Source organism: Anoplolepis gracilipes, chromosome 4 (genome assembly GCF_047496725.1).
Source record: "Anoplolepis gracilipes chromosome 4, ASM4749672v1, whole genome shotgun sequence".
Classification (NCBI taxonomy): domain Eukaryota; kingdom Metazoa; phylum Arthropoda; class Insecta; order Hymenoptera; family Formicidae; genus Anoplolepis; species Anoplolepis gracilipes.
In genome coordinates this window covers 4,422,981-4,450,059 of record NC_132973.1, presented here as the reverse complement: position 1 = coordinate 4,450,059, position 27,079 = coordinate 4,422,981, and the positions used below count along the sequence as shown (strand labels likewise).

Below are 27,079 nucleotides of genomic sequence, written 5' to 3'. Positions count from 1 at the left end.
ACTTTATTCGATACTTATAAAATATATTTTTTTGTGTTCTATTATACAATTCCATTATTAATTTACAGATATTTGCCAAGGGTAATTGTATCTGATGCCTACATGTCATTTGGAATTAATCTCAGGAGGTGTATAGATGATAATAGATATAGGTAATAACAGTTCTTTTATTCTTTGAAAAGTACATACTTTCTTAAAAAAGAATAAAAATGCTATACATACAAAGAAAGAATTCAAAATATATTATAGTAATATAAAAACATTAAAAAACAGAACATAGAATACAACGAAAAGCAAAAGTGTGCGTGCGTGTGTGTGTGTGTGTGTGTGAGTATGAGTGAGCATGTGCGTACGTACATACGTGCGTGTGTAATAATTAATCGTGAGCACACTTTTTTTATTTATCTATGACGACTGCAGATTTTAATTGTCATAACATCTTGATGGCATTATTGATTTTTTTTATATTATCAAAAAATCAATTAAAGTTGACATTAAAGTATAAATGAAATTTTAATTTTTTTAATAATATTATGATCTGGTGTCGTCATTGATCGTGATTGATAAAAAAACATGCTCATGATTAATTGTTTTTGATACGTAAAAACACAGTCCACAATTAGTAAATGATGTAATGATCTTATCTATTAAATCGAAATATAATTGGCGAAAAGATAATTCAGGGTAAAGAAATGAAGAAATTAGAACATATATAATCAAGTGATTATGTTATTTATAAGAAAAATGATTTTGAATATTATAATTATTATTTTAGTTTAATAGCACCTTGTTTCTTTCTAAATTTCTTTTTTATTTGAGATTTTTTAGAGAGGAAATTAAATTAAGATTTTATATCTTACTTTTGGTTCAATACCTCTTATTTGATAAGATACAAAAATCATCGATTCAATTTTAAGATTTCATGATCGTTTTATCACTGAAATCAATCTTTTATTGATTTGCAGGAATGTAAATAGATCAGTTACACCCTAAAGTTGTTCTAAGGTTTCTTCTGCGCGATTACGAGATCTGACAAATCAAAGGTAATGAAAGTTTTCTAGATCCACAATCAACTTTCCTGGCTGTGGATAATGGAATCTGCATTTTAGAGAGATGAAATGACATAAAGGTGTGCTAGGTATAATCTTTAGTTGAATTATAATTAAATCGATAAGAGTCACAAGAATCATAAAAACAAAAAAAATCGAATTAAGCATAAATCTGACTTTTTTCACAAGAAAAGAAGAAGTTAAAAATGTATCAGATCGATTTCCTACATTCTTAATATCCATAATAGAGAACGAGGTGTTTTAAGATAATTGATTTTTATTATTTTAGAACGCATGATAATATACAATATATACCAAAACAATAAATATATATATATATATATATATATATATATATATATATATATATATATATATACTTCAATACGTAATGAATAATTGCCAAAATTAAAAAACTGAAAAGCATCAGTTGAAGCTGACCTTCCCGTTTTTTCCTCAGATCGGAAATGTCTCTTCCATCTATCTGTTACTTTAAAATCTTAATATTTATATATAAAAACAATGGAAACAATAAGGCTTTTATATAAGAACTAAAAAAGATAATACGCCAATGAGAGGTAAAACATTATTATTTCTATATGTTTCCAGCTTTTTTTATTTCATTAATATTTATTACGGACTATCTTAACGGCTGAAACCGATTTGAGATTTACCGTTTGTTAATTGGAAGATAAACAATTTCTTTTTTTTGTACGTACTTTAAAATAATCAGTTATATTCTTAATTTTTAACCGTCTCCACATTATCAATATTTTTTTCATTTTTATAATTATTCACTGAAGATGGTCCAAAAACAGGAAATATCACATTAAAGAAAAAATTTTTTCAAACAATTATCTTATGTCTTTATTTCTTGGCTCTCATTGACCCATTATTTTTTTTTAAATTTATATTTATACATGTTTTCATAAAAATATTTATGAAATATAAAATAATAATTTTGTCTTAATATTTCTGAATATTTATCAAAGTCTATAAAGATATTTTACAAGTCCTCTGTAATTTACAATGTAATACAAAATTAGATGCCTGAACGACACCTTATATGTAAAATAATAAACGGGGTAAATTTAAAACTTGAATTTCAGAATTCAAAAATAATAAGAAGGAATACATCACAAGATTCTATAATGTTCATATATTATCTACGATTCATTATTGTTATGAAGGCGAGTGATAAATATAAATTCTTCGAATTATACAGCAAAAAAAAATACATCCTAAATAGTTCAAAGATTTTCTAAAAATATGTTAAGTGATTCTGTACAATAAGAAAAAACTTTAACTGACAAAATATTGAAAGTAAAGAGTATTTGAAGAAATCTTTGAAATAGACACGAGCACAAAAAAAGATCTTATAATAGAAGAATATATAATAAAATTGAGGGTGAAATATATAATAAAAACCTTGTTATTTATGCTTTGTATTTTAGATCCATTGTATATTTAATTAATATACATTATATATTATAATACATAAAATATGTGTGTGTGTGTGTGTGTGTATACATATCTGAAATTATATACTTGTATACTTGTATAATTTAGATTTAATTATATTTCGCACAAAATAGGAACATCGAATTAATTCCGCGCGCGCGAGATTATGTAAATATATTGAAATTTTACAATTAGTAATCAAACTTACAATTAGTAATTGAAATTAAATTTTTTTGTCATGATTGATAAAATTTTAATCTTTAAATTCAATTTTAAATCTTCAATATATAATCTGATATGGGTTTAAAAGTACCTTGTTTCTGACATTTTAGATTTCCCACTCTTCTTATGATTGGTTTACAATGGTACCTCAATCGATGGTACTTATATCTCAACTGATAAATCTACAGTCCAAATAGGTTTAATAATCGCTGTGTGTGTTATGGGTATTATATATATATATATATATATATATATATATATATATATATATATAATATTGGTCGAGAATCCGCTACGAGCAGTGTCTTCCAGAAATTTCATTGGAAAGTAAAGAAATAATATACGTATATATAAGTAATAAATATATTATACCAATTTTACATTGATCGTTATATCGATAATACTTTTGTGAATACACGCAAGGTTAGTATAAAAAAATGTAGTTAAATTAACATATAATTAACATATAATATTTAAAGTAGACTAATAATAAAATGAAATATATTTGTGAAAATAAAGGTATTTATAAATATTTATAACTTAAAATATATTTGCATCACTTAAAAAGCGTATGCAAACCATAAATGTATCCCTTACTTATTACATCAAATATTATGAAAAATCTCTTATATTGTACATTGTTTAATTATATATTTGTCAGTACACATAACTTTGACGTGCTTTCACTCACAACAAATAATTCTGGAACTCCGTTTATAAACTATAATATTTACATTCAGAGTGTATTTTCTACCCTTATTATAATAATAACTCTACTCTCAGAATAGTGTTTTCAAACGCGCGCAGTCTTTTTAGTGAATAATATATATTATTATCTTCTTGAATAATATATCATAATCTTGACAATATGTGTCAAGGTCAAGATCATTGACGAGGGATCCCCTAGTATACATATTTACCACAATGACATATCCAAATATTCCAAATAAAACGGATCATATACTATATATATATATATATATATATATATATATATATATAATATTGTTTGCTGAGCGTTTTTAATTAATATTTTAATAATTATTGTGCAAATCGTAAAATGGTAGAAGACTTTTATGTTCAGTTTGACCTGCTCTATCTGTCCTAGAGAGGTGAAGCGATTATTACCGGATACCCTGTATATAGTATATGATCCGTTTTATTTTGAATATTTGGATATGTCACTGTGGTAAATATGTATACTAGGGGATCCCTCGCCAATGATCTTGACCTTGACACATATTGTCAAGATTATGATATATTATTCAAGAAGATAATAATATATATTATTCACTAAAAAGACTGCGCGCGTTTGAAAACACTATTCTGAGAGTAGAGTATATAAAATCGTTTGCTGAGCGTTTTTAATTAATAGTTTAATAATTATTGCGCAAATCGCAAAATGGTACAGGACTTTTATGTTCAGTTTGACCTGCTCTATCTCTGTCCTAGAGAGATGGAGCGGTAATGTCCTCTAATAATTAGGCGGACACCCTGTATATACGTGGCAGTTGATGGTCGATTCATAAAAGTGCAATTCCAGCATATCATATATGCCGATAAATACATATGGAAAAACCAGTTTATGTAGGAAATAAGGTTAATTCCTCAGCAAAAAAGAGTAGTGATTAAAAGTCATCCACGTATTCATTCCAACTGAATGAATATCTTCTGAATAAAGTAATAAAAAGGAAGCATACAAGAAATGATTCATAGTGAAAAATAAGCAGGAAATAAAAAAGAAGTTACTTTTCACGTAAAATTTCGGTTATTAAGCTTGATCTGCGATCCTGTCAATGTTTTCAATATGTCACAGCTTTCTTTTTTTTCAAGATTGCTGATGATTTTTTGTATGTATTAATATTATTACGCATTACCGTAACATATGTATATACAGAATGTCTGGTAATTAATGAAAAACCTGTTGATGGCAGATTTTTTAGATTGGAGTCGATTTTCCCTTAGCAAAAATATCGAGAGACATCATCATTTTTTGTAAGTTTCCAATTTTATCATTATAATCTTTCTAATTAAGCATTAAAATTCTATTACAGTAAACTTGATCTAAAATTAACTGAAGAATGTAGTTTTGATAATTTTTTAACGTTAAAAAGTTTAATTTGCGAAAAGCGCAAATTTTTTCTCGGAAATTATTGATGCCTTGACATTTCCGCTGAGGAAAACTCATCTCCAAATGATCTCAAGAATCTGCCATTAGCAGGTTTTTCATAGGGTATCCGGATATTTGTGAAAAATAATACTTATTATTTCAGAAGAAATAAATAATAGATAGAGATTTTCTATATTTTATCATCAATTTTATTATAAATTGTTTTATAGTGATATTTCTTATGCAGTCGTGGCATTTGTTTTGAAGATTTTTTCAAATTTTTCAATATCTTTTCTACATTCAAAATATTGTTATTTAAGTGTATGTATGTATATATATATATATATATATATATATATAAATTAATTTTAATTTGTTTTATCAATACACAGTTTTTGCTCTCCATTGCCGTTTGTAATTAATAATAATAAAACAAGTTAGGTAACAAATCATATATTTACTCAACAAAGTAAGGTGTATTATAATTAATATCAGAAATTTTAACTTTATCATACATATATCGCAAAAACTCTAATAATAAATCACTGATATCGTAATTATGTATCGCATTTTCGCATCATTACCTAACCAGATATATTAAAACGATAAATGTTTACAGAAAAATTAAAATACAATTAAATATATTTCAAATGCGGACGTTTCGAGCTCAATTTTGAGGTTTCTTCAGCGCAATAATTAAAATATAAATTTAAAGCCGATTCCCATCTAAGCATAGGGGGAAGCCCCGTCCCTATAAAAAAATATAGCAAAACTTGAGAGTGCAGAAACTACCAAGGCTGACAGTACAGCCAGATAATCATTTGCCTAATCAAAAGCTATTTTCCTAAAATAACCACTTGCCTACGACATATACATATATTACTTAAATTGTTGTAAAGCATAGAGAAATAGGAAGATTAAAAAAGTGAGAGTTCTAATATAAAATTTATCTAGATAACTCATCGTACTCCTCGAATTAATTATTGAATTAATTAATTCAAGTTAGAACTCCCACTTTTCTCCTCACTTGACTTCCTACTTCTCTGTGATTGGTTTACAGCAATTTCTCAATATATATACCTGTACAAGAATTCTCAGTATCCTGTATACCTGTATATATATATATACATATAATTTTTTCATGTTACTGTGATTAAAGACCAACCTAGAATCTTTTAAGAACAGTGTCTTCAAGAAACTTCAGTGCAAATAAGTAACGAAATACATCATGCTCAATTTTATATTAAGTATTATCGTGATCGTAATACTTTTTTGGATGTACGCCAGGTTAGTGTGTGAAGAAAAATGTGATCAAATTAATATTTAAAAGAATTTAAAAGATTAAATAATAGATCTTAACTTTTTTTAATTTAATTAATTAATTTTAATTTATTAATCAAATATGTGTATAATAATTTTAACTATATCAAATCTCGTTCCAACATCTATTAAATCTTCAACTTTATTTATTAACGCGTTTATAGATATTTTAATGTAAATTTTACCACTTTATTCGATGCTTATAAAAATTTTTTTTATGCTTCATTTTATTGTTCTCTTGTTAGATACAAATTAAACTACTGGAAACGACGCGGTGTGGAATCTTTCTCGGCCGATCTGATCTTCGGCAATTTCAAGAATGCCGTGCTCTTTCGTATTGCACCAGGATGGCACATCGGTCAACTGCATAAGGAGGCCCGTACGAACGCACCCTTCGTCGGCTTCTACATCTTCCACAAGCCGTGCTTGTTATTGCGCGATCCGAATGTCATCAAGCGTTTTATGATCTGCGACTTCGATAATTTCTGCGATCGCCATTTCGCCGGTTCCGAACAAAAAGATAGTATTGGAATGAAGAATCTGTTTGGTCTGAAGAATCCGACCTGGAAATACCTGCGAACCAAGATCACACCCACCCTAACTAGGGGAAAATTGAAACAAATGTTCCCGCTGATGACGGAGATCGGACAGCCAATGATGAATTATCTCAAGAATTATTCGGAGAAATACGATGGTATAAAGCTGGTGGATGCCCAAGAGCTTAGTTACAAGTATACGACCGATTTGATCGCCTCGATTGCACTTGGCACCAAGATGGATTCCTTCCATTATCCGGATGAGGAATTCTCGTCCGAAGGTATACCCGGTTTGGATTTAACAATATATACATATAAATATAAAGAGTTAATTAATAGCAAAAAGGAATAAGTCAAGTAAAGGCAACTGATTATAGTGTAATATGTACAACAGTTTCTATCAAAACATTGTTAGTTATCTAATGCTACGAAAAATTGAAATTCTATTAAACAATATTATGTTATAGATATAAAAAACTTAAGATTTAAATTCGTTTTGGATTTAGAATCATATAACGTAAGAAAAATTTGGTAGAAATCAAAGTTCACAATTTAAGATATAAAGCTGGCAACTACATATATTTTTGCTTTTGAAATTCTTAAATTATTATGTAGTATGAAAAATTAATATAATTCTTGGTAATATTATATATATATATATATATATATATGTATTACAATTTCTTTAAATTTATAACTTAATTTTACAATTAGTAAATAAAGAGAGTAAAAAAATACACAAAATGTTTTAAAATTTTTTAATCAAAGGAATTGGTCTTTAACGAATTTATTAATATAAAATTATAAAATTAAAAAATTATTATTAACTCGGTCCATTTTTTTGACATCTATATCATAAAATATCATGAACTGAAATTCAAATATTGATCAAAGATTCTAAACATTATCGATTTATTAGGTATTTGAAATAACTCGAGAATGATTTTACAGTTTATGAATTCTTCCACGGATTCAAGAGGATGGTTGCTTTAGTAACAGTATTCTTCATGCCTGAATTAGTAGAAATAATTGGTACGAGAATTCTTGCAAATTCTTCGTTTATAAGGAAAGTCTTTTGGAACGCTATGGAAAGTCGCGAAAAGACTGGCGAAAAACGAGGCGATTTTATCGACTCACTGCTTCAGTTGAAACATGGCAAACAAAATCCCGATTACAGTAAGTAGCTTTAAATTGTAATTTATTTTATTACATTTTTTATCCTATAATACTCGAGCAATCTTATTATAAAAAGATGATCGATAGTAATTGTACTTTTTATATTGATTTATAAAGGATTTATAAATTTAGCAGTATTCAATATTATTAATTATTATTGTTATTATTATTATTATTTTAATTTTGTATTATAACATATACTCAATTATATAATATTTATATTTATATTATGCTTTATCATTTTTATGTTTTAATATATTGTATATCATCTTAATTCTCTTTCTCTCTCTCTCTCTCTCCATATAATATTTATATTATTATAATATTATAACACTATAATTAAAGTTTATTAATAAAGTTTAACTAGTCATGTATAAATGTAATAATAAAAACTAAATGATAAAAGTGATAAAGACTAAATAAAAATAATAAAATAATAAAGACTAAATATTTCAGAATTCGAAGGTGAAAATCTATTATATCAGTCCGGTACTTTCTTTTCGGGCTTTGAGTCGAGTTCTACTTGCATGTCTTTTACTTTAATGGAATTGGCGAATCATTCCAAATATCAAGAACTGGCCAGGCAGGATATTAACCGGGCGATCGACAAGCACGGCTGGACTTACGAAGCGTTTCAGAACATGAAGTATCTTGATCAGACAATAGCGGAGGGTCTAAGACTACATCCACCTGTGTCAACTATTGACAGATATACTCGTCAAAATTACAAGGTAAATCTGAAAGTCGAGCATAAAAATTTCAAAAATCTGATTATAATTTCGCAATATATCTAATCCGATCCGGAATATATCAAAATATGTGTTGAATGAAGAATTCTCAAAAACATTTGCTTTTTCTTTTTTGAAGTCACAATCTTGAAACATACATAAATAAAACTACAAATGAAAGAAATTATCGCATAAAAATTCTTATAAAATTATTTAAAGTATAGAAGAAGTAGAGAATTTTTTAGCATTCATTTCTCTTCTCTATTTTTTAATTTCTTTGAACAATATAAAAAATTATATTCTTCAAATATATGATAATGTTTTAAGAAATTTTTATGTATTTGAAGATTGGATATACATGAAAATTTAAACGGAAAATTATCTGTAACTAAAGTAATGTTGCCTTTATAAAATTTATTGTCACAAAAATTAAATTTATTAATGAATATAATTAAATTTTAACTAAATTTAAAAATATATAATTTCAGATTCCTAACACCGATATCGTCATCGAGAAAGGTACACCAATATATATGTTTCCTTATATGGTCTTGGATCAGATCCTAGGTTTTGGGATAAACCCGAAATATACAATCCCGATAGATTCGTCGAAAGTAATCATATCCCTGACGTCTATATACCGTTTGGAATTGGCCCCAGGATGTGCGTAGGTAAGTATAATAGTAAAGTATACAGAGTAGTAGTTTATTCTAAAAAAAAAATATATATATATATATATATACTCTCTCGAGGAAAATAAAAAATATTATACAAAAAAGTTCAAAACATATTTTAATAACATCAAAAGTAATAAAATCAACGAGTCGTCAAGGTTCTTACTTTTTTTTATTATATAATCTGCTGTTGCTGATCGATAAAAAAAACTCATGATTAATTAATGGTGATTAATGTGTAAATGCTCACGATTAATTGTTTTCGATGTGTAAAAGCTAGCAGTTCACAGTAGTCTTATTATATAATATTAGACTTATTTACTAAATCGAAATATAATCGGCGAAAAAATGATTTAGAATAAAGAAAAAAAATTAGAACATACATGATCGATTGGTTGTGTGTGTGTGTTATTTAAAAAAAATAATCTTGAATTTACTGTAATTATTTTAGTTTAATAGTATATTATTTCTTTTCAAATTTATTTTTTTATTTAAGAGAAAATTAAATAAGATTTTACCGCACTTGAATTTTGGTTCAATATTTTCTATTCGATAATACCATTTGATAAAATCATCATTACGATTAAAATTTCATAATTGTTTTATCATTGAAATCAATCCATAGGAATGAAAGTGGGCCAGTTACATGCTAAAATTGTTCTGGCGTTCCTTCTGCGCGATTACGAGATCTGGCAAACCAAAGACAATGAGAGCTTTCTAGATCCACGATCAACCTTCACAGCCGCAGGTAATGGAATTAATCTGTATTTTAAAAAGATCATAACGTCGAGTTAATTTTTTGTTTAATTGATAATATCGATAAAAATTTTATAAAAAAGTAAGTGAGTCTATTCATAGAAAATACTACGTTCGAGTTTTTATAGCGAAATATAATTCTAAGAACGTCCACGAGAGTATGTATGTCGTACAAAGCAATGTCTTAGATCGATCTCTAATAATGTCGTACGATTCCAAAGATAGAGTATAAAATATTTTAAGATAATTGATTTTTATTATAATTTTATAATATACATATGTTTTGTTATTTGTATAACATCAGAAAGATATTGGAATGTTATTATTATTAGAGAATATCTTTCCGACTTCGTTTTTATTTGAAGAAACGTTTCCGAGATAATATTTATTATTATTAAAGAAACATACGTTTGTTAAGCATAGTATTTTTTGCAAATCTTGAGACCGTTTTTATCTAATTATAAATCTATATTGTAATTGTAGAAAAAAGAAGCTTATTATATATAGGTACATATATATAAGCTTTTCTATATATATATATATATATGTACATGTACACATATATAGATAATGTTATAGATAAGACTGGATTATGAATGTATCTTTCCACTATGTTTTCTTACTAGTTTACGATATTATGCGACTTTTATTTGAAGACCAACGTTTCCGAGATAATATTTATTATTAGTAAAAAAGTATTAATAAAGATAGATAAAGTTTATTAGTGATAAAAAAACTTTATAGTAAATATGGTTCATAAAAATATAGTATTGTTATTTTTAATTTTTAATTACCATTAACTGTCAATTAAAAGTGACTGCGTCACACGCAATTGTATATATATATATAGATATATATTTAAGTTAAGATTATTTTATTTAGCACTCCATAAACTTATTAAAGGCCAAATACGTAGATATAATTACACAGTTATATAAAAAAATCATAAAATATGTAAAAAACATATATTAATTAAAAGCAAAGTAAAGATGAGTATAGAAGCACAGAATTACATTTTCCATATTCTTTTTTTCCTCGATAATATATTATTATTTTCTTATCCTACAAATAATACATTCAAAAGATGTTCAAAAGACATTCCAAATAAGATATTTATCCAAAGATGTCTCGGATATCTTTTAGACTGACTTGTATGCTGTCTGGGCAGCTAGTAAGCGCACGTGATTTTGATGTCAAATGACATCATTTGGAAGTCAAATAATTTGTTTCTTATAAGTAGTAAAAGAAAACGATAAAAATATCTCAGATAATAAACGCATCCCAGGTAGCACTGTTCGTTTTATAAACGTTTATTAAACGAACATGTGCTACTTGGCATGTCTCATTTGACGTCAAATTATATTTTAATGTCAAATGAGATGTGCATTTCCTGGGATACTGACTTTTTCATTCTCTTTTATTATTCATAAGAAGCAAACTGATTATTTATTTTTTTATTATATAGGAATAAAAAACGACTGAGAAATTAAAATTCAAATGCAATTCCTAAGCAATTATAAATGAATAATATCATCTTTTTATCTCGAAAAAAACACAAGCATTTTTTTATAAAAGTCTAGAAATTTTATTTCTTTGATTTCTTTATTTTTTATCAATGTTTTTTTTCTCTAAAATATATAATAAGAAAATAATATATGTATATATAAAATAAAATATATATACAGAGGATATTCTATTATAATCTTTCCATGCAATTATCCGAACTATTCGTTGTTTGAAAAAATGTTTCAAATGGAACTTATTCTATTTCGAAAGGAACATCTTGTGAACACAAATCTTGTGTGAGTGGAGGAAGAAACTTTGAAAATTTCAAAGTCAGCCGAATTTTTTTTTAATGGAACTACCTTAATTTTTGTATATAAACCGGCTCCTTATAATATTCTGTAAAAAGTTATAAAGATGATGACTAAAAATTGAATAAAAGAGAGAGAGAGAGAGAGAGAGAGAGTGTGTGTGTGCGAGATATTTTATATTTTAATTTAATATAATTTTGCATAAACTATGAAATATTTCGTAAACTATTCAATTTTTGGTCACCATACCCTTAAATTTTTTATGTAGAAAATTACAAAGAATCGATTTATATAAAAAAATTAAATAGTTCCATTAAAAAAAACCTAGATTGACCTTTAAATCCAAAGTGCCTCTACCCAGACAAGACTTACGTCCATAATAAGATATTCCTCTCAACACAGAGTAAATTTTATTTGAAGCATTTTTTCGAACACCTATAGTTCGAGAAATAATTGAGAAAGATTATAATAGGACGCCACGTGTGTGTGTGTGTGTGTGTGTGTGTATGTGTGTAAAGTAAAATATATAATACAAAATATATATGTTATAAAGTAATATAAAAAATTTATTGTTATAATTTATTGTAGAAACAAATAATAAAAGAAAATTAGATAATAGAAATGAAGCATACATATATAAAATAGATACAAAATAGAGATGAAAAGGAATAAATATATATAAATATGAAAAATCTATATAGAAGAGAGAAGGAAAGTAAATTTTGAGGGCATACATACATACATATGTCAGAAATACTTTCTCTAGTAAAACATTTGCGATTACAAAATTCTGATAATATTATTATTTCCACTTCATACACCAGATAAATGTCAGCATTTATCAAGTAAGATTAATCACTTGAAACTCACTGGGTGTTAAATAATATATAGTAAGTATAATATAAATAAATGTATTACTATCGGCATTATTATGATACATTTAACGGTTTTATAAATTAAAAAAATATATCTTGATAATAGACTGACTCTATTACTGATGGATATTATCGTTGCGATCGCATTTTCTTTCCGCAGTTACTATATTTATTATTAGATGCCATTTTTCCTCCTACTGTCTACATATTATCAGATCCATCGAATCTTTTGAACAGAATATATATACAAGATGTTAAGAATTTTCAAAAACTTTCTAACAAAAAAAACTTGCCAAGAATTAATCAAGGAGTGCGCGTAATTTTTTTTATAATTTTCTATATATATAAGAATTTAAAATTTGACCAATCATTGCAATTGAATAGTACGTTCATTTCTGTTGCAATGCTATTATAATTTTATAAGACACTTAGTATATCGAAAGAAAAAAAAACACAAGTACTCTCATGATAAATGACTCTGCAAATAGTATATGATACATAAGTAGATATTATAATTTTACTTTTACAGTTTAACGCAGCATTTAAAAGCGTACGTAGAATTTACGCGGAATTATTTTTTACCGATTTTACATATAATTTATAATGAGTTTCGTATAAAATTTTATAATTAAAACAGGATTTTATACAAGGAAAAATTTATAAAGAATTCACACAAAAAGTTTTGTAATTCAAGCAAAGTTTTATACGAATAAGTCTCCAGGAAGATAGATCCTTCGAAGAAGATTTGCAAAAAATGGCAATATTGACTGATTGCGTTTTCTTGGACATGCTTTTGGCATTCTCCTCTCTTTTTGCGACATTATACCTGTGGCTAAAGTGGAAACACTCTTATTGGCAAAGACGTGGTGTACGTACGTTACCTGGACATTGGTTTTTCGGTCACTTCAAGGATGCGTTACTTATGCGCAAACCAGTAGCAGTAGTCTTTGACGAACTGCATCAGCAAGCTGTGGATGACGACATAATCGGAATTTACATCCTACACAAGCCATTCCTACTCGTGAGAAACCCAGAACTGATCAAGAAAATTATGATTACGGATTTTCATGTGTTCTCGAATCGTCATTTCGACGGCAGAAGCAATTCCGACAAACTAAGCAGTTGGAGTCTCTTCACTATCAAGAATCCCGAATGGAAGCAATTGAGGTAAATGACTTGCGTACTTATATATAGGCATTAAATTCGATATACTGTACTTCAATATACTAATTATTTTATTCGGTTGGTTTGTTTGAAATTATTATTATTCGTTTTCGAATATAATTACGAAGAGACTCTGCTTCAGGACAAAAATGTCACCGGTGTTTACGAGCGGCAAACTGAAGAGGGTCTTCTTGCTTATGCAAGAGTCCGGGGAAATGATGAGAGAGCATCTGCATGATCAGTTCGCGAATGGCTCCAAGGTCATACCGGTACCTATCAAGGACACCTTCTACAAGTATACCACCATTGTAATAGCCTCCATGGCGTTTGGGATTCGGACGAATTGTTTCGACATACCGGCGCCGGAATTTTTCGTAAACTGTAAGTAAAATATAAAAACATTAGAGCATAAATAATTTACAAAGACGATTAATCAATGAGAAATTTGTGAAGATGTATCAAATTTAAAAATATGAGATATACGTTTTACCTAAAGCAATTTTTTGTTTCTTATATAGCACATAAGGCATTTCAACCGACCTTCTTCAGGGCTTTCCAATTCTTTTTCCTGTTCTTCTTCCCGGAAATTGGAAAACATCTGGGTAGTAAGATGCTCGGTGACTACACAGATTACTTCCGCAAAGTCTTTTGGGATTCTATGGATAATAGGAGCGTCACGAAGACGACACGGGGAGATCTGATCGATTCTCTTTTGCAATTGAAAAATGAAAATACAGATGATATGCATTTCAGTATGTATTCAACTATTGTACATATTCGAAGTTAATTAGTAAGTAATATTAGAAAACTGTGATTTGAGTCTGATATGGAATAAATAAATTCAAAATTAGGGCTGGCAAAATAAAGAACTTTCATATACTTCTTATTACGTGTCTTCTCAGAATTCGAGGGAGATGTTCTTTTTGCTCAAGCGGCGATCTTCTTCGTGGCCGGTCGCGAGACTAGCATTACCACTATGACCTACACTCTTTGCGAATTGGCCAAACATCCGGAAATGCAGAAACGCGTGAGAGAGGAGATCCTCGAAAAAATCCAGATCGCGAATGGCGTCACGTATGAAGCGGTTCAAGATATGAAATATCTACATCAAGTGATAAACGAAACGCTAAGACTCTATCCACCTGTGCCAATTCTAGACAGAATTCCCTTAGAAGATTATACGGTACAACAGATTATACAATTTACTACAAGTCGCCTCCCTTTCTTTCAATAAAGAGAATATTCTTTAGTCAAATAGAAATGTCAATACGGAGAATAATAGCTTAATTGAACACAAAATTACAGCTACCAAACACGAAGATAACTATCGAGAAAGAAACACCGGTATATATCGCATCACGCGGCATTCAGAGTGACCCCAGGTTCTATTCGGATCCTAAGCGTTTCGATCCTGAACGGTTCAGCGACGAGAGGAAGAATGAGATTGTACCTGGCACCTTCTTGCCTTTCGGCGATGGCCCGCGAAATTGTATAGGTTGGTGAACCATAGATTACAGATGGATTTGGAATGAATTTGACAGACTGTAGAATTTGCTGGAATTTTCTTCAATATTTATCATCGGTCTACCGTTCATTTATTACTTCTGCAAAAAAAACACGAAAAAAAAGATTAGTGAAATGTGTTAATTTTTTTTTAATCGTTGACAATCAAATTTCTGATGCTGCTTATAAAAAAATATATATTAAAAGAGATCAATTGGCGAATGATTTTAATATATGTTGTGTCTCTTACAAAAAAATTCTAAATCTGCTTATACACTCCCATTAAATTCTTAATCTTCTCCAGATTGATTTTTTATTTAATCATTAGGTATGCGATTGGGAATTTTACAAACTGCCATGGGATTGATAGCGATTCTACGTGATTACGAGGTTTCGTTAAATCCTTTGTGGATGTCCATCGTAGATCCGCAAAATGTGTTCACTACACCGCCCGCAGGATTCCTGTTGGATTTGAAGAAGCTATAATCGGTAGTTTTAATATATATATATAACTATATCATGTTAATCATATCTTAATTCTATTCTTATTTTGAAAATATAATTGATGTATGTTTTTTTTTCGATATTAAATCTAACTCAGAGGATAGTATATTTGAGAAAGATTATTGGAAATTTTCCATCGAAAAATATGGGTGTAAATTTACTTCCTAAAATAAAAAAACCATATAAAATTATTTAATATAATTTATATAGAATAATTGCATTAATAATATATGTATATACACAATTTTATATTGATTCTAACAATATATTCTTTTCGCTTCTCGCTTCGAAAAATAAGAATTCTAATAATGTCCTTTTTACAAAGTAATCAAAAAGATCAAAAAATACATATACAAGATATAAATATATAATCGATTAAAAATAAAATGTAAATTAATATACATATATGAATAAACAAAATATAAATATACGTATAAATATATAAAAAAACATATAAATAAATCTACCGAATCGTCATTCGATTACTTTTTGTGAAAAGGACTTTTATTTCAGCTACATATTTAACATTGTGGTATCAAGTTTACACCACTGAATTATGTACAATGTACACTATATTGTGATCTATATATTTTACAATGCCGTAGCGATATTTTCTCGTTTATGTAAATTTAAGTGTGATTGTAATCCCCGACTTCCGAAAAAATATCTGACTATTTCGGTAGTAACGTCAAATATTTTTTAAATTCCTGAAGCACACAGTCCCGTGGATTGAGGGGCTCCACTGCCATCAGGTAATCGTTGAGATATTGTGGCAAGAAGCAGAGGATACCCTTGCTAGCCAACATAGCCCAGTCTACAGGCTGGTTCACCTGTTACGTTTATAATATATGTTTATAATAATAATAATAATAATGTTTTCTTTTTGTAAAAAAGAATTTTGTAAAAAAAATTAGCAATTACATACATATATTTATAAATGTATATATGTACCATAAAATATAATCATATGTACATATATAGGTACTCATACATATAAATTATCAATTCATCTTTTCAAATTATATACGCTACACATATTAACTTTTTAAAAATATATATACTGGAAAATTTGGAAGAGAAAAAAACTATTAACTTTTAACATTTTTTTTACACTTCGAATAATTTATTTTAGAAAATAAAATTAGACACTATTTACCTGTTTCACATTGACGAAACAGTGCGTGATCCTGCGTCCAGACGAACTGGCATCATAGGGTGGTCTGTAATCAACGCAAAGGTATGTATGATAATGCATAATAGAAATCTATTTTCTTTATGAATTTTAATAAATGTTTACCTCGCTTGTGTAACTGAGCCTCCACCAGCTTCGATCAGTCTCTTGAATTGATCGTATTTGTCCTCGGAGACCATTAGCAGCGCCACCATGTCGGAAAACGGACCGACGGGTTCCTTCTGCAATTTCAACCGCCACTTATGCGCTGCAGCCGCGATCATTTGCTCAATTTCGCTGCTTGGTTCCGGAATTGTACGTTTGCTTTTGGGATTGCCCCATTCGTATTTTTCCTCCTAAAATTTATACGCATTCGAATATAAAGAATATGAGTATTGTGAGATTCCAGAGAAATTTAACTGTACTATATTCGAAAATAACGTTTTTTTTGTTTTTTTTTAAGAACCAAAGAATCGCAGTCATTAGTCTTTTTACCTTGCTTTCTATCTCTCAATAGATTTTAAATTTTCAAAAATATTCCTATTATTTAAGTTTAACATAACGTTTTATGTCAAATAACAATTTTTCACGTCTCAAAAATGGCTACATTGAGAAGCATAATATCGTACTTTGTTTTACAATAAATTATTTTCTGCTCTTCGATTTTCAATTTATATATGTTGAAAAAATAATACTTAATTGATCGAAAATATATCTATTAAGTATTTCTGTTGAATATGTAATATATCTAACAAATTCACACTAACATCAAGAAATTTGCCTTCTTGTTCGCAGTCACGTAGATATGAAATATGTAAGAGCCATTTTCCAGCAGCTATACTACCGAGCATCTTCTCATTTCTAGAGAGCCTGATGCATAAGAGATGCGTAGCACTATTGTCATATTTCGGATCCGTCGATACATCTCCGCCGAGGTTTCGTATCACTTGTTCGTACATTGCCTTATCCTGTTAAAATGCATTGAAGTATAGTGATTACAATATGTTAGATTAAGATTAACAACATATCTTTTTTAAAAACGTCATACCTTTATACCCGAGAGCATAAACCGTCGTGTTATTGATAGTTGATGTTCAGTGATATCTTCTTCGATCATGTCGCTCTGAATATCACTTGTTTGTTTGTCCAAAGTTAACTGTAAATATGAACAATGTTTAAGCAAAAATTGACAAATATCAGAATATTAAATAAGAATAAAGATAACACGTATAAAAACCATAAATTGGATGTTCATTGCAAAGATAAGAATATAAAAACAAAAAATTAAATAGACCACATAATAAAGTTATTTATATCAATTTCTGGCTTTTTTCTTTATAGTTTCCTGCAACAAAATAGCTGATATTTTAAATTTCTAACAATAAGATATTATATAAAAAATTATTTAAGAGACTCTCATTAACTCAATATAACATATATTTTAATGTTGCAGTAAATTACTAAAAATTATTAAATTTCAACATAATTTTTTTCAAATCAAATTTTCATGAAATTTTTATTATTGCATTAAATGTCAAAGCCAAAACTTGTTCATACCATTGCTCAAAGTCATTTTTTGTTCATGTTATATGCATTTGCATATTTTTTTATATTCTTTATCATGTCATAAACCACAAATCTTATTCATTTAATTTCAAGCATAAGAGTAGTAAAATGTATATAGACCAGGTTTATATATATATATATATATATATTATATGGAAGTTTCTTGCAGAGGAAAAATACAATCAATCTACGATCTATCAACCCGCATACCCGCTTTGGATGATTCGGATCTTCCCATACAATAGCATCGATAGGTTGTGAGTCTTTTATTATACCTGTGTTTGTAAAATAATTAACAAATCAGTGATAAAATATAATATGAAATTGGAAACATTTCTGCAATCTAATGTGTTCACGCGATGAGTACTTACATTTTTGTATGTCATCAGAAGCTTCGTTGTATTTCTTTGCACTTTCTCCTGACAATGAGTATCTATTTTCAGGAGTACGCGTTTGTTGAAGCATTTGATCCAACTTCGCTATTTGCCTATTTATATTATAAGACTCAAATTTAATATCATCAATTTAATAATATAAGTACATATATAAAACAATATATATGTAAATATAAAATTATATACAAAAATATAAATATTTATTTAATTTATTATTATATATAAAAATGTCTCTTATCTATGTCGTTCAAAACGTTTGTTTTATCTCATATTATATATCTCTTATCTTATTCATTATATTCCACAATTCAAAAAACAAATTGATACGTACATGTTTATTTCATTACTCGACTTATTTGACACTAGACTATTTTCTTCGTCAAAGTCGAGTTTCCGATTAATAGAGTCAGACGTTGATGGAGCATCTTTATTCTGAGCAGCCTCTGTCTCTTCAATTTTCTTCAAAGAATCATTATTCGATCTCATGGTTTCATTTGATACATCTTTCTGAATATTTAAAATATAGAGTTAATTGAAGCAATCTTAATAAATAAAGAAATAATAACATTTTAATGAGAAATCAACTGCATAAAATATTAAAACAAAATTAGACATGTGAGTTTTAAAGTTATTTATGTCTTACTTTTTCAGACTGATCCGCATTCATTAATTTGTCCCATAGCTGTCTCTTCAAATCTGAGAGCGGCTGCAAATGCAATTCTTAATTATACCTTGTAATTTGAACGCGTAGTCAGAAATCACAAAAGGATAGTACTCACGGTGCTAGGTGCGCGTCGTTTTAACGGCGGTTCCACTACTTGCAAATCCGGAAAATTGTCCACCCATTTGACCCACCCTTTTCGCGTGTCCGGTGAAGGATTAGATTGGAAAACCTGTCCATATGGGGACTCTGGAGTAGCCACATGAAATGGAGAAGAAGAACTCGGTGTCTGGTTCATTATAGCACTGAGTCTTTTGTTTACCAATGGAGTTTCGATGGAAATCATCTCCTGTTAATGTAATGTTATCAAAATGATAGTGTTATTATAAGTTATATATATATTTATTTATTATCCGCGCCTTGCGGCTTTGGATGACTTCCAGTTACACCTTTTTTTTACACTTTTTATATATATATTATCCTTATCATTTGCTATAATATATTATATACTTATATATATATATATATGTTACAAATAAAATTTATTTATATTATAATACCTTGACTTGAGGTAAATGGCGTTTCGGTGTAAGAATGATCCGCTCTTCTGTTATACTTGTTCTATTTTCGTGACTATTCAACGAAGTTTGTTTAAGAGTTGTTTCGCTGGTATTGGTGCTCGATTTATCTGACGCTATTTTAATACAAATTTAATATAACAGAGATTAAACAATAAACCGAAAAAATTGAAAATCATTCGCAATGTGAAATTAAATCAATGTATGTATGTATATTCTATATTAGAATATTTCCAATATTTAAAAAAAAACGGAAATTTAAAAAAGACTATAATAATTGATATATGTATAAATCACTTTACTTATTGTTTCTCCGACGAGAAATGGAGTTTCGTCTACGAGTGTTAATTGATCAGCACAGGTTTTCAGCCAATCGGCAGTGACAGCCGGTAGTTTCCATCTTACAGCTGCGTTGTATTTATTCCCTTCGGGGGTTGGACAAACCAGATGTGTACTGCCGTGCGTTTTCTTCTCCGCGTTAGCTTTTCGTGCAAACATATCTTGACATCTGAAAATATCGAAAGAATATATATTTTCGACGTACCTGTTGATATAAAATCATCCAATTTTCCGATTCAACTTTGTGTCCTCGATAACGTGAATAATTATATATGACTAGTATCTAATGTATGATTTGACTAGTTATACAATCAAATTCCAAGTTTGAATTTATTACTACTCGCTGTGATGATTACTAGTTGTAAGCTTTGAAAACATATTTTTGACGCAGCTGAATTGTCGACCAAAACATAATACAAGAACATAACTGTCATTTTAGCAACTTTACATATTGATAAATATACGTTACATAGCGCCAAGTTCTTTAGCCAATGCCGAAAGATAAATTCGTTCAGTCCCGGTATACATGCTCATCGTTATAACACACCCTGACAATGGTTTGCAAGGTTTTCTTATAGTGAACGGCTTGTGGTAATACATGACATCGACGATTCGTTCCAGAGTTATGCAATCTTCCTATAAACAAACCAAAAATTAGTGATTCATTAACAGTATTAGATATTAATAAAAAGAAGAATGTTTTATATTCACATATCTTTCTATAAGTTTAAAACTTTTAAAGAGAAATTAAAAAGAATATGAAAAACACATACGATAAACAAATCGGTCACAATTTCGTTGACTGTGTGTTTCAAAGGTGCTCCTTCTATAGGCACAACACCATAATCTGGGATACCGCTATACATTTTCGAAACCACGCGTCCACCCAACATTTCGATCGTTTCTTTTACGTTATTGTCCTCGTTCTCGAAGTCGGCCACGACAAATGTCAAACCTGTGTGTAACATTATATTCAGTTAAATCTTTAAAATGTATTTTTATGATGCTGTTTTTTTCTTTAAGAAAATGATCTTGCATAAGGAATTTATTTACAATCAATTATTTACAGAAAAAATCTAATTCGTCTTATAGTACTTTTTCTAATTATAATATTTCTCTCTCTTTCTCTTGAAAGATTATTATACTAAAAATATATGCATAGCTATCATATCTCTCGATATCAATATCCATTAACTGTTATCAGTTTCAAAAGAATATGAATAAAGTTTAATCACACTTTATACGATAAATAAATGAGCATACATTTATTTGTTTTTCAATAAAAATATGGAAATGAAAGAGTATAAAAATCTTTGATGATACCTCCGAGCAACTTTTCGTTTATTGTGCAGCTTTGACTAAGCGGCACAGAGCTGTCATCTTCCGCATTCTTAATTTGCGTAGTATTTAGACGAATTTCACTAGTATTACTCGAATTAGCTTCATCTTTATTTTGCGAAATAGATGTATGAGATTTCGTGTCGCTACACTTTGTAATCCAATTATCTACAATTGGAAAAGTATAACTATTCAATCTACAAATGTTTGCAATTTTTTCAAAAAAAATTTTCTCATAAATAATATCTTTTTTTAATTAATTAAAAGCAGAATCTATATAAAATACTCATCCAAATATATCATTAAAAAGAGTTCTTATTATTACCATTAGTTTCTTGCAAATATTGCTGCACGAGATCAGATTGTTTTTCTTTTACAACTTCTTTTTCTAAATTAAAAGATGGTATAGGTGGTCTTTTTGGTTGTTGCAACATTTGTAAATTCTGAAATACATAAACACCTACATTAGTTTTTGTCAACATGTTAATTTGTCAAAGCAAAAATACAGCAAATGCAAAAATCTATATATATGTAAAAATCATATTTATTAATATATCAATTTACTATATAATTAATAATAATTAACACAATTCAAAAGATAATTTTTTGTGGATTTTTTCTTTGCACAAAAAAAACTATATAGGCCAGAAGTTCTTTTAATGAGACATTTTGTAACAATCTAAGAAATCATAAAAATATCATAAATTTGAAATTGTTTTTTAATCGTTTTTTTAAATTGTTTATATTAACCTTCTGACTGAGCGGAGAAGCAGGCGTCTCTACGTTTTTCTTAGGTGTTCCGCTTTTTACTTTGAACAAAAAACGATCTTCTGGTGCAGGCCGTTTCAGTTTCATACTCTCTTCTAGCCATTCTACGTTCAATATGTAAGGACTGTCCAAAATAATATAAACAATAAAGTTGTAAAATTTTAAACATGGAAAATAAAAAAAACTAATTGATATAAAATGAAAGATTTACATATTAATATTAAATATATAAATTATTCAGAGTGTAACATATAAGTTAGTTAATTATAATAATATATACTTAACTTGAAATTTGAGAGGCCAGACCTCTCCAAATCAGTTCTTTTATTATTAGATTTAAGATAAAAAGTATTGTTTTTCAAAAAAATATCTTTTTATTAAAAGAAATAAATACAAATTTTTTTGTGAATTAAAATGTAAATAATAAATAATAACAATAATGAAATTGTATTTTTATCATACCATAAACCTCTTGATTTCATTGCTTTCAATTTCGCGGAGGCTTTATCTTCGTCCCCGACAATTACATGTGTTACGGCACTTGATATGTCATCAAAACGTGTCGCACCGCCTACATTAAATATTCTATTCAATTTATCTCTGATATTTGCCGGAAATCCAGCGAGATAAATCTGCAAAAATAAGATATTAATTACAAAATTAAAACAATAAAATAAGCGTAATGTACAAAAAAAATGTATATAGAAAGATTTATTTACATTACATCCGTCCAGAAATGGTCCAGCTGATGCTGCTTCACTAAAAGTGAGTCGATCCAAAACGGTTAACATAGTATCTAGAAGAAGAAAAGCAAAAATACAGTTTCATTTGAAATTAATACAGTAAATTGATATGATAAAAAATACGTAAAAATAACATTAACAAAAATATATTATTTAATACTTACTATTAAAGAAATTATTAGGTGCTGTATCCATAGGAGAGAAATTTGATATTGTTGAATTGTGAGTCTCGTTTATGTAATTATTGTGATATTTATCACGTGCTATAGAACTGATTTCAGAACAGTTGAATGTTTCTCGAGCTGAAAAATATATAAAGAAATATATTATTTATTCCCATTTTTTTATATTAAGAAAGAACTGGACGTCGTTACGTCAAGTTGAGAATGTAAGTTATGTCAAAAGTTTATAAATCTAATAAATTTCGAGATTCATGAATTGGACATTGCACAAAGCACTTTTAGTCTTTTAAAATTAATTAATTTGTGAAAGTATAAATATTTGCTCTCTAGAATATAATTTAATCTTAAAATAAATATTATCTTATAAATTAATATTACTAACTTTTATAGTGATTGTATCACAAAAATTTTATAGTAATTGTACACAAAAAATTTTAATTCTACAGAGAAAAGTTTTACATTATTTCACATATTAGTAATTTTATATTTTAAAAGGCTAAAAGTGCTTTGTATAATGTTAAATTCATGAATTTTGAAATGTGTAAGATTTGTCAACTTTTATTATATATCTGATCTAATTTTTCCTTAAATCAATAAATTTTATATTTTAAAAGGCTAAAAGTGCTTTGTATAATGTTAAATTCATGAATTTTGAAATGTGTAAGATTTGTCAACTTTTATTATATATCTGATCTAATTTTTCCTTAAATCAATAAATTTTTCATTATTATATTAATATAATATATAATTTTCAAAATATATATTCTCCAATTTTTCATTATTATATTAATATAATATATAATTTTCAAAATATATATTCTCCAATTATTTATAATTATCCAAAAAAATTACATTTTTATTATATCACACAGTTTTTAGTATTATTATGTATTATTCATTAAGAAAAATCCATTTATAAAAAAAATACAAAAATTATGAATTCGAAAAACAAATAAAAATAAAAAAAGATAAATTGAGATTTTATTTATACATTTAACACAAACTAATAACTTTCCATTAGTAATACATACTGTGTAACTTTTCAGGTGTTGAACACGCTTTCACAGATTTGATAATAAAATTGTAAAAAGGTAGAGCATATCCTACTTTAATACTTTCATGTATCCAGTCAGGTTTTAAACAAGCAATATCATTATCCATAGCATATTTTAACTTATCACTCATTGGACCATTTTCAGAAGCTAGAACTACTCGAACTTTTGTTCCATCAAGAGGACCCATAAACGTCTGCAAATATAATTCAAGTTACTAACACTTTCCGGCCGTAATTATGTAAGATTTAACTTACTCCTCCATTATCTTGTATCAAACATTTAATTTCTTCTTTCTGACGTTTGGGAAGATTTGTTGAAGTAACTATTAGGTTCATAAAAACTGGACATTTATATTTATCAAAAATCTTATCATTTGCTTGAGTCACTTTCTTCAAATTTGCTTCCCAAACGGCCTCTATCCATTCCTTCATCATAATTGGAATCTTCATTTCTATAGCAGCCTTGAAAAGAACATAGATAAATGTAGATATAAATTCTCCTAAATAATATATTTACGTTCAACCAAATAATATAATATTATTATATTGTAGTGTTACATATACATATATATGTTAATAGAAATTATTTGAAGAATAATTAAATATAGGAAGACATATGTATGTATGTACATACTTCATACTTTTGAGACATCACAGAGTCTGCTATCAAATGTGTGACAGAACTTCTTAATTGCTTTGTGAAAACACCTCCCATATATTCAACACGTTTTTGTATCTGACTCTACAATAACAATTAAAATTTGCAAATTAACATCTCATGAAATACCTATAGTTTATTCATAAAACCTATCAAAATACCTTGATTTCTGGAGTTACACCTGATACACAAATACACATTCCTCTCATGGCAGTTGTATATATTGGGTTCCTTCCTTCAGGAATCGGTTCTCCATTTAGCAAACAGATAAGCAAACATTTTGGCGATACTATTCTACTAAAATATAAATTAATATAGTTTATAACATTTTTTAAATTTCACATTTGAAATAAGATACACATTTGTTATTATAAAATAATAACTCTCTAATTATTTACATCTTAAATTTATTCATACCAGTAAAAATTAGCTTAAATTTGTACTTACGAGCATTTGAAATTTTTTAATTTTTCGAACAAGACACCATTGAATTCTTCTATAATAAATACATCATTTTTGGATGGTTTCATTTTATCACAAATCTTATCGTTGACCCATTCTGGTTCCAAGCTAAATTCACTACATTTCTAATTTGAACAAAATAAAATTTTTACTTAAATAATTGTTTGTATAATTCATTAGAATATTAGATATTAGATACTATTAGATATTTAAAAAAATTATATAAGATAGATATTAGATAATATTGTAAATATTTAATTAAAATATAAGCATACGCAAGCTCAATGATAAAAATAAAAAACATGAATTAAAAGTAATTCAAGCTAAATTCACGCAGTTGGACATGTATGTATTTGTATACATATTTAAAAAAGTAATATATCAAATCTAATAATAACACTAAATAATACTAAAGTCCAGATATTTTAAATAATATAATTATAAAGATGTAATCGCAGACTAGTAAAATTCAAATTGTTATAAATAAAAATAATAGTCATGAGAGTCAATATCCATAAAATAAAATACCAACATTGCACTTAATATTGAACCGAAGCAAACAATCTGTTTCATAATGTTTGTTGTATGTAATTTCCATTGTTCAATCTTTGACTTTAGTTTTGATTCAATATTTAATTGTGACATTTGTACATAAGGTGGTGAAAAAAGCACAGATAAAAAGGACAAATTTATAATAAAAAAATTTTAGAAGTAAGGTTTGTTCTTATATCATTCATGTAGTAATTTCAACATCTGTATAGAGAAATAAAAATGTATGAAAGAAGACATGCAGAAATAAAATAAAATACGAACGTTAAACGCCTGCCACATTTCCTCGCTGCAATCATTTTCAGACTCTAGATGATTCGGAACGACAAAGTAAATATTTACATTGCATTCTACATGACTTTCTTGAGTCGTCATTCTGATTTGTGCTCTAAAAATTGCACAGAAGAAAATGCATGTAACATGTAACTACGCAATGCAAAAGTATATACGAATTGGAGCACTCTAAACTGTAGAAATATTCGTCGCGAAACTTTAAAAAATCACATATCCTTCTTTTTTATCGTCGTAAATTTATAATAGTACAGGATCGGCAAGACGAGTAGCAAATCTCACATGCACCGATGAAAATAATCAGTGTATTATTATTGGCGGGACCATAGACTTATAATGTACGTAGACGGAATATTCGATACCAACTTAACAGATAAAACTGCCCAGATATGAAAAAATTTATATTCACAATATCCCTTTTACACGATACAT

At 27.8% G+C, this 27,079-nt stretch overlaps 2 protein-coding genes across 3 annotated transcripts; one reads left to right on the top strand and one right to left on the bottom strand.

Moving 5' to 3' along the window:
- Positions 1-3,018: 3,018 nt before the first annotated feature.
- On the top strand, positions 3,019-16,038 carry LOC140664485 (uncharacterized). Its single transcript, XM_072889629.1, is given in 15 exon segments — positions 3,019-3,155; positions 6,002-6,129; positions 6,408-6,979; positions 7,650-7,874; positions 8,331-8,605; positions 9,091-9,129; positions 9,132-9,273; positions 9,902-10,066; positions 10,161-10,258; positions 13,416-13,888; positions 14,028-14,266; positions 14,404-14,637; positions 14,788-15,068; positions 15,191-15,380; positions 15,717-16,038. Coding segments are annotated over 14 exon segments (3,150 nt in total). The 5' UTR covers positions 3,019-3,155; positions 6,002-6,070; the 3' UTR covers positions 15,875-16,038.
- A 168-nt stretch (positions 16,039-16,206) lies between these two features.
- Mus101 (mutagen-sensitive 101) lies at positions 16,207-26,968 on the bottom strand. 2 transcript variants are annotated; one of them, XM_072890054.1, is made up of 26 exons: positions 26,621-26,968; positions 25,793-25,932; positions 25,507-25,642; positions 25,322-25,429; positions 24,943-25,149; positions 24,665-24,881; positions 23,616-23,753; positions 23,428-23,504; positions 23,171-23,340; positions 22,691-22,832; positions 22,266-22,383; positions 21,926-22,108; positions 21,376-21,557; positions 21,072-21,238; positions 20,566-20,771; positions 20,246-20,379; positions 19,804-20,034; positions 19,668-19,730; positions 19,356-19,531; positions 19,001-19,116; positions 18,840-18,904; positions 18,112-18,219; positions 17,831-18,031; positions 17,190-17,419; positions 17,049-17,112; positions 16,207-16,722 (listed from the first exon to the last, which is right to left on the bottom strand). In XM_072890054.1, the coding sequence occupies exons 1-26, from the start codon at positions 26,729-26,731 to the stop codon at positions 16,564-16,566; spliced, it is 3,849 nt and encodes a 1,282-aa protein (XP_072746155.1). In that variant the 5' UTR covers positions 26,732-26,968; the 3' UTR covers positions 16,207-16,563. The 2 variants fall into 2 exon arrangements, with proteins under 2 accessions (XP_072746155.1, XP_072746156.1); XM_072890055.1 differs by having other exon boundaries at positions 25,507-25,639.
- Positions 26,969-27,079: the final 111 nt, after the last annotated feature.

Excerpts from the sequence above, each read along its gene's own strand:
- Mus101 (XM_072890054.1), bottom strand. The coding sequence starts at position 26,731 with ATGACGACTCAAGAAAGTCATGTAGAATGCAATGTAAATATTTACTTT. Across the intron at positions 25,150-25,321 it reads TGATGTCTCAAAAGTATGAA|GCTGCTATAGAAATGAAGAT; the intron begins GTATGTACATAC and ends GTTCTTTTCAAG. Across the intron at positions 20,035-20,245 it reads GCCATTTACCTCAAGTCAAG|GAGATGATTTCCATCGAAAC; the intron begins GTATTATAATAT and ends TTACATTAACAG.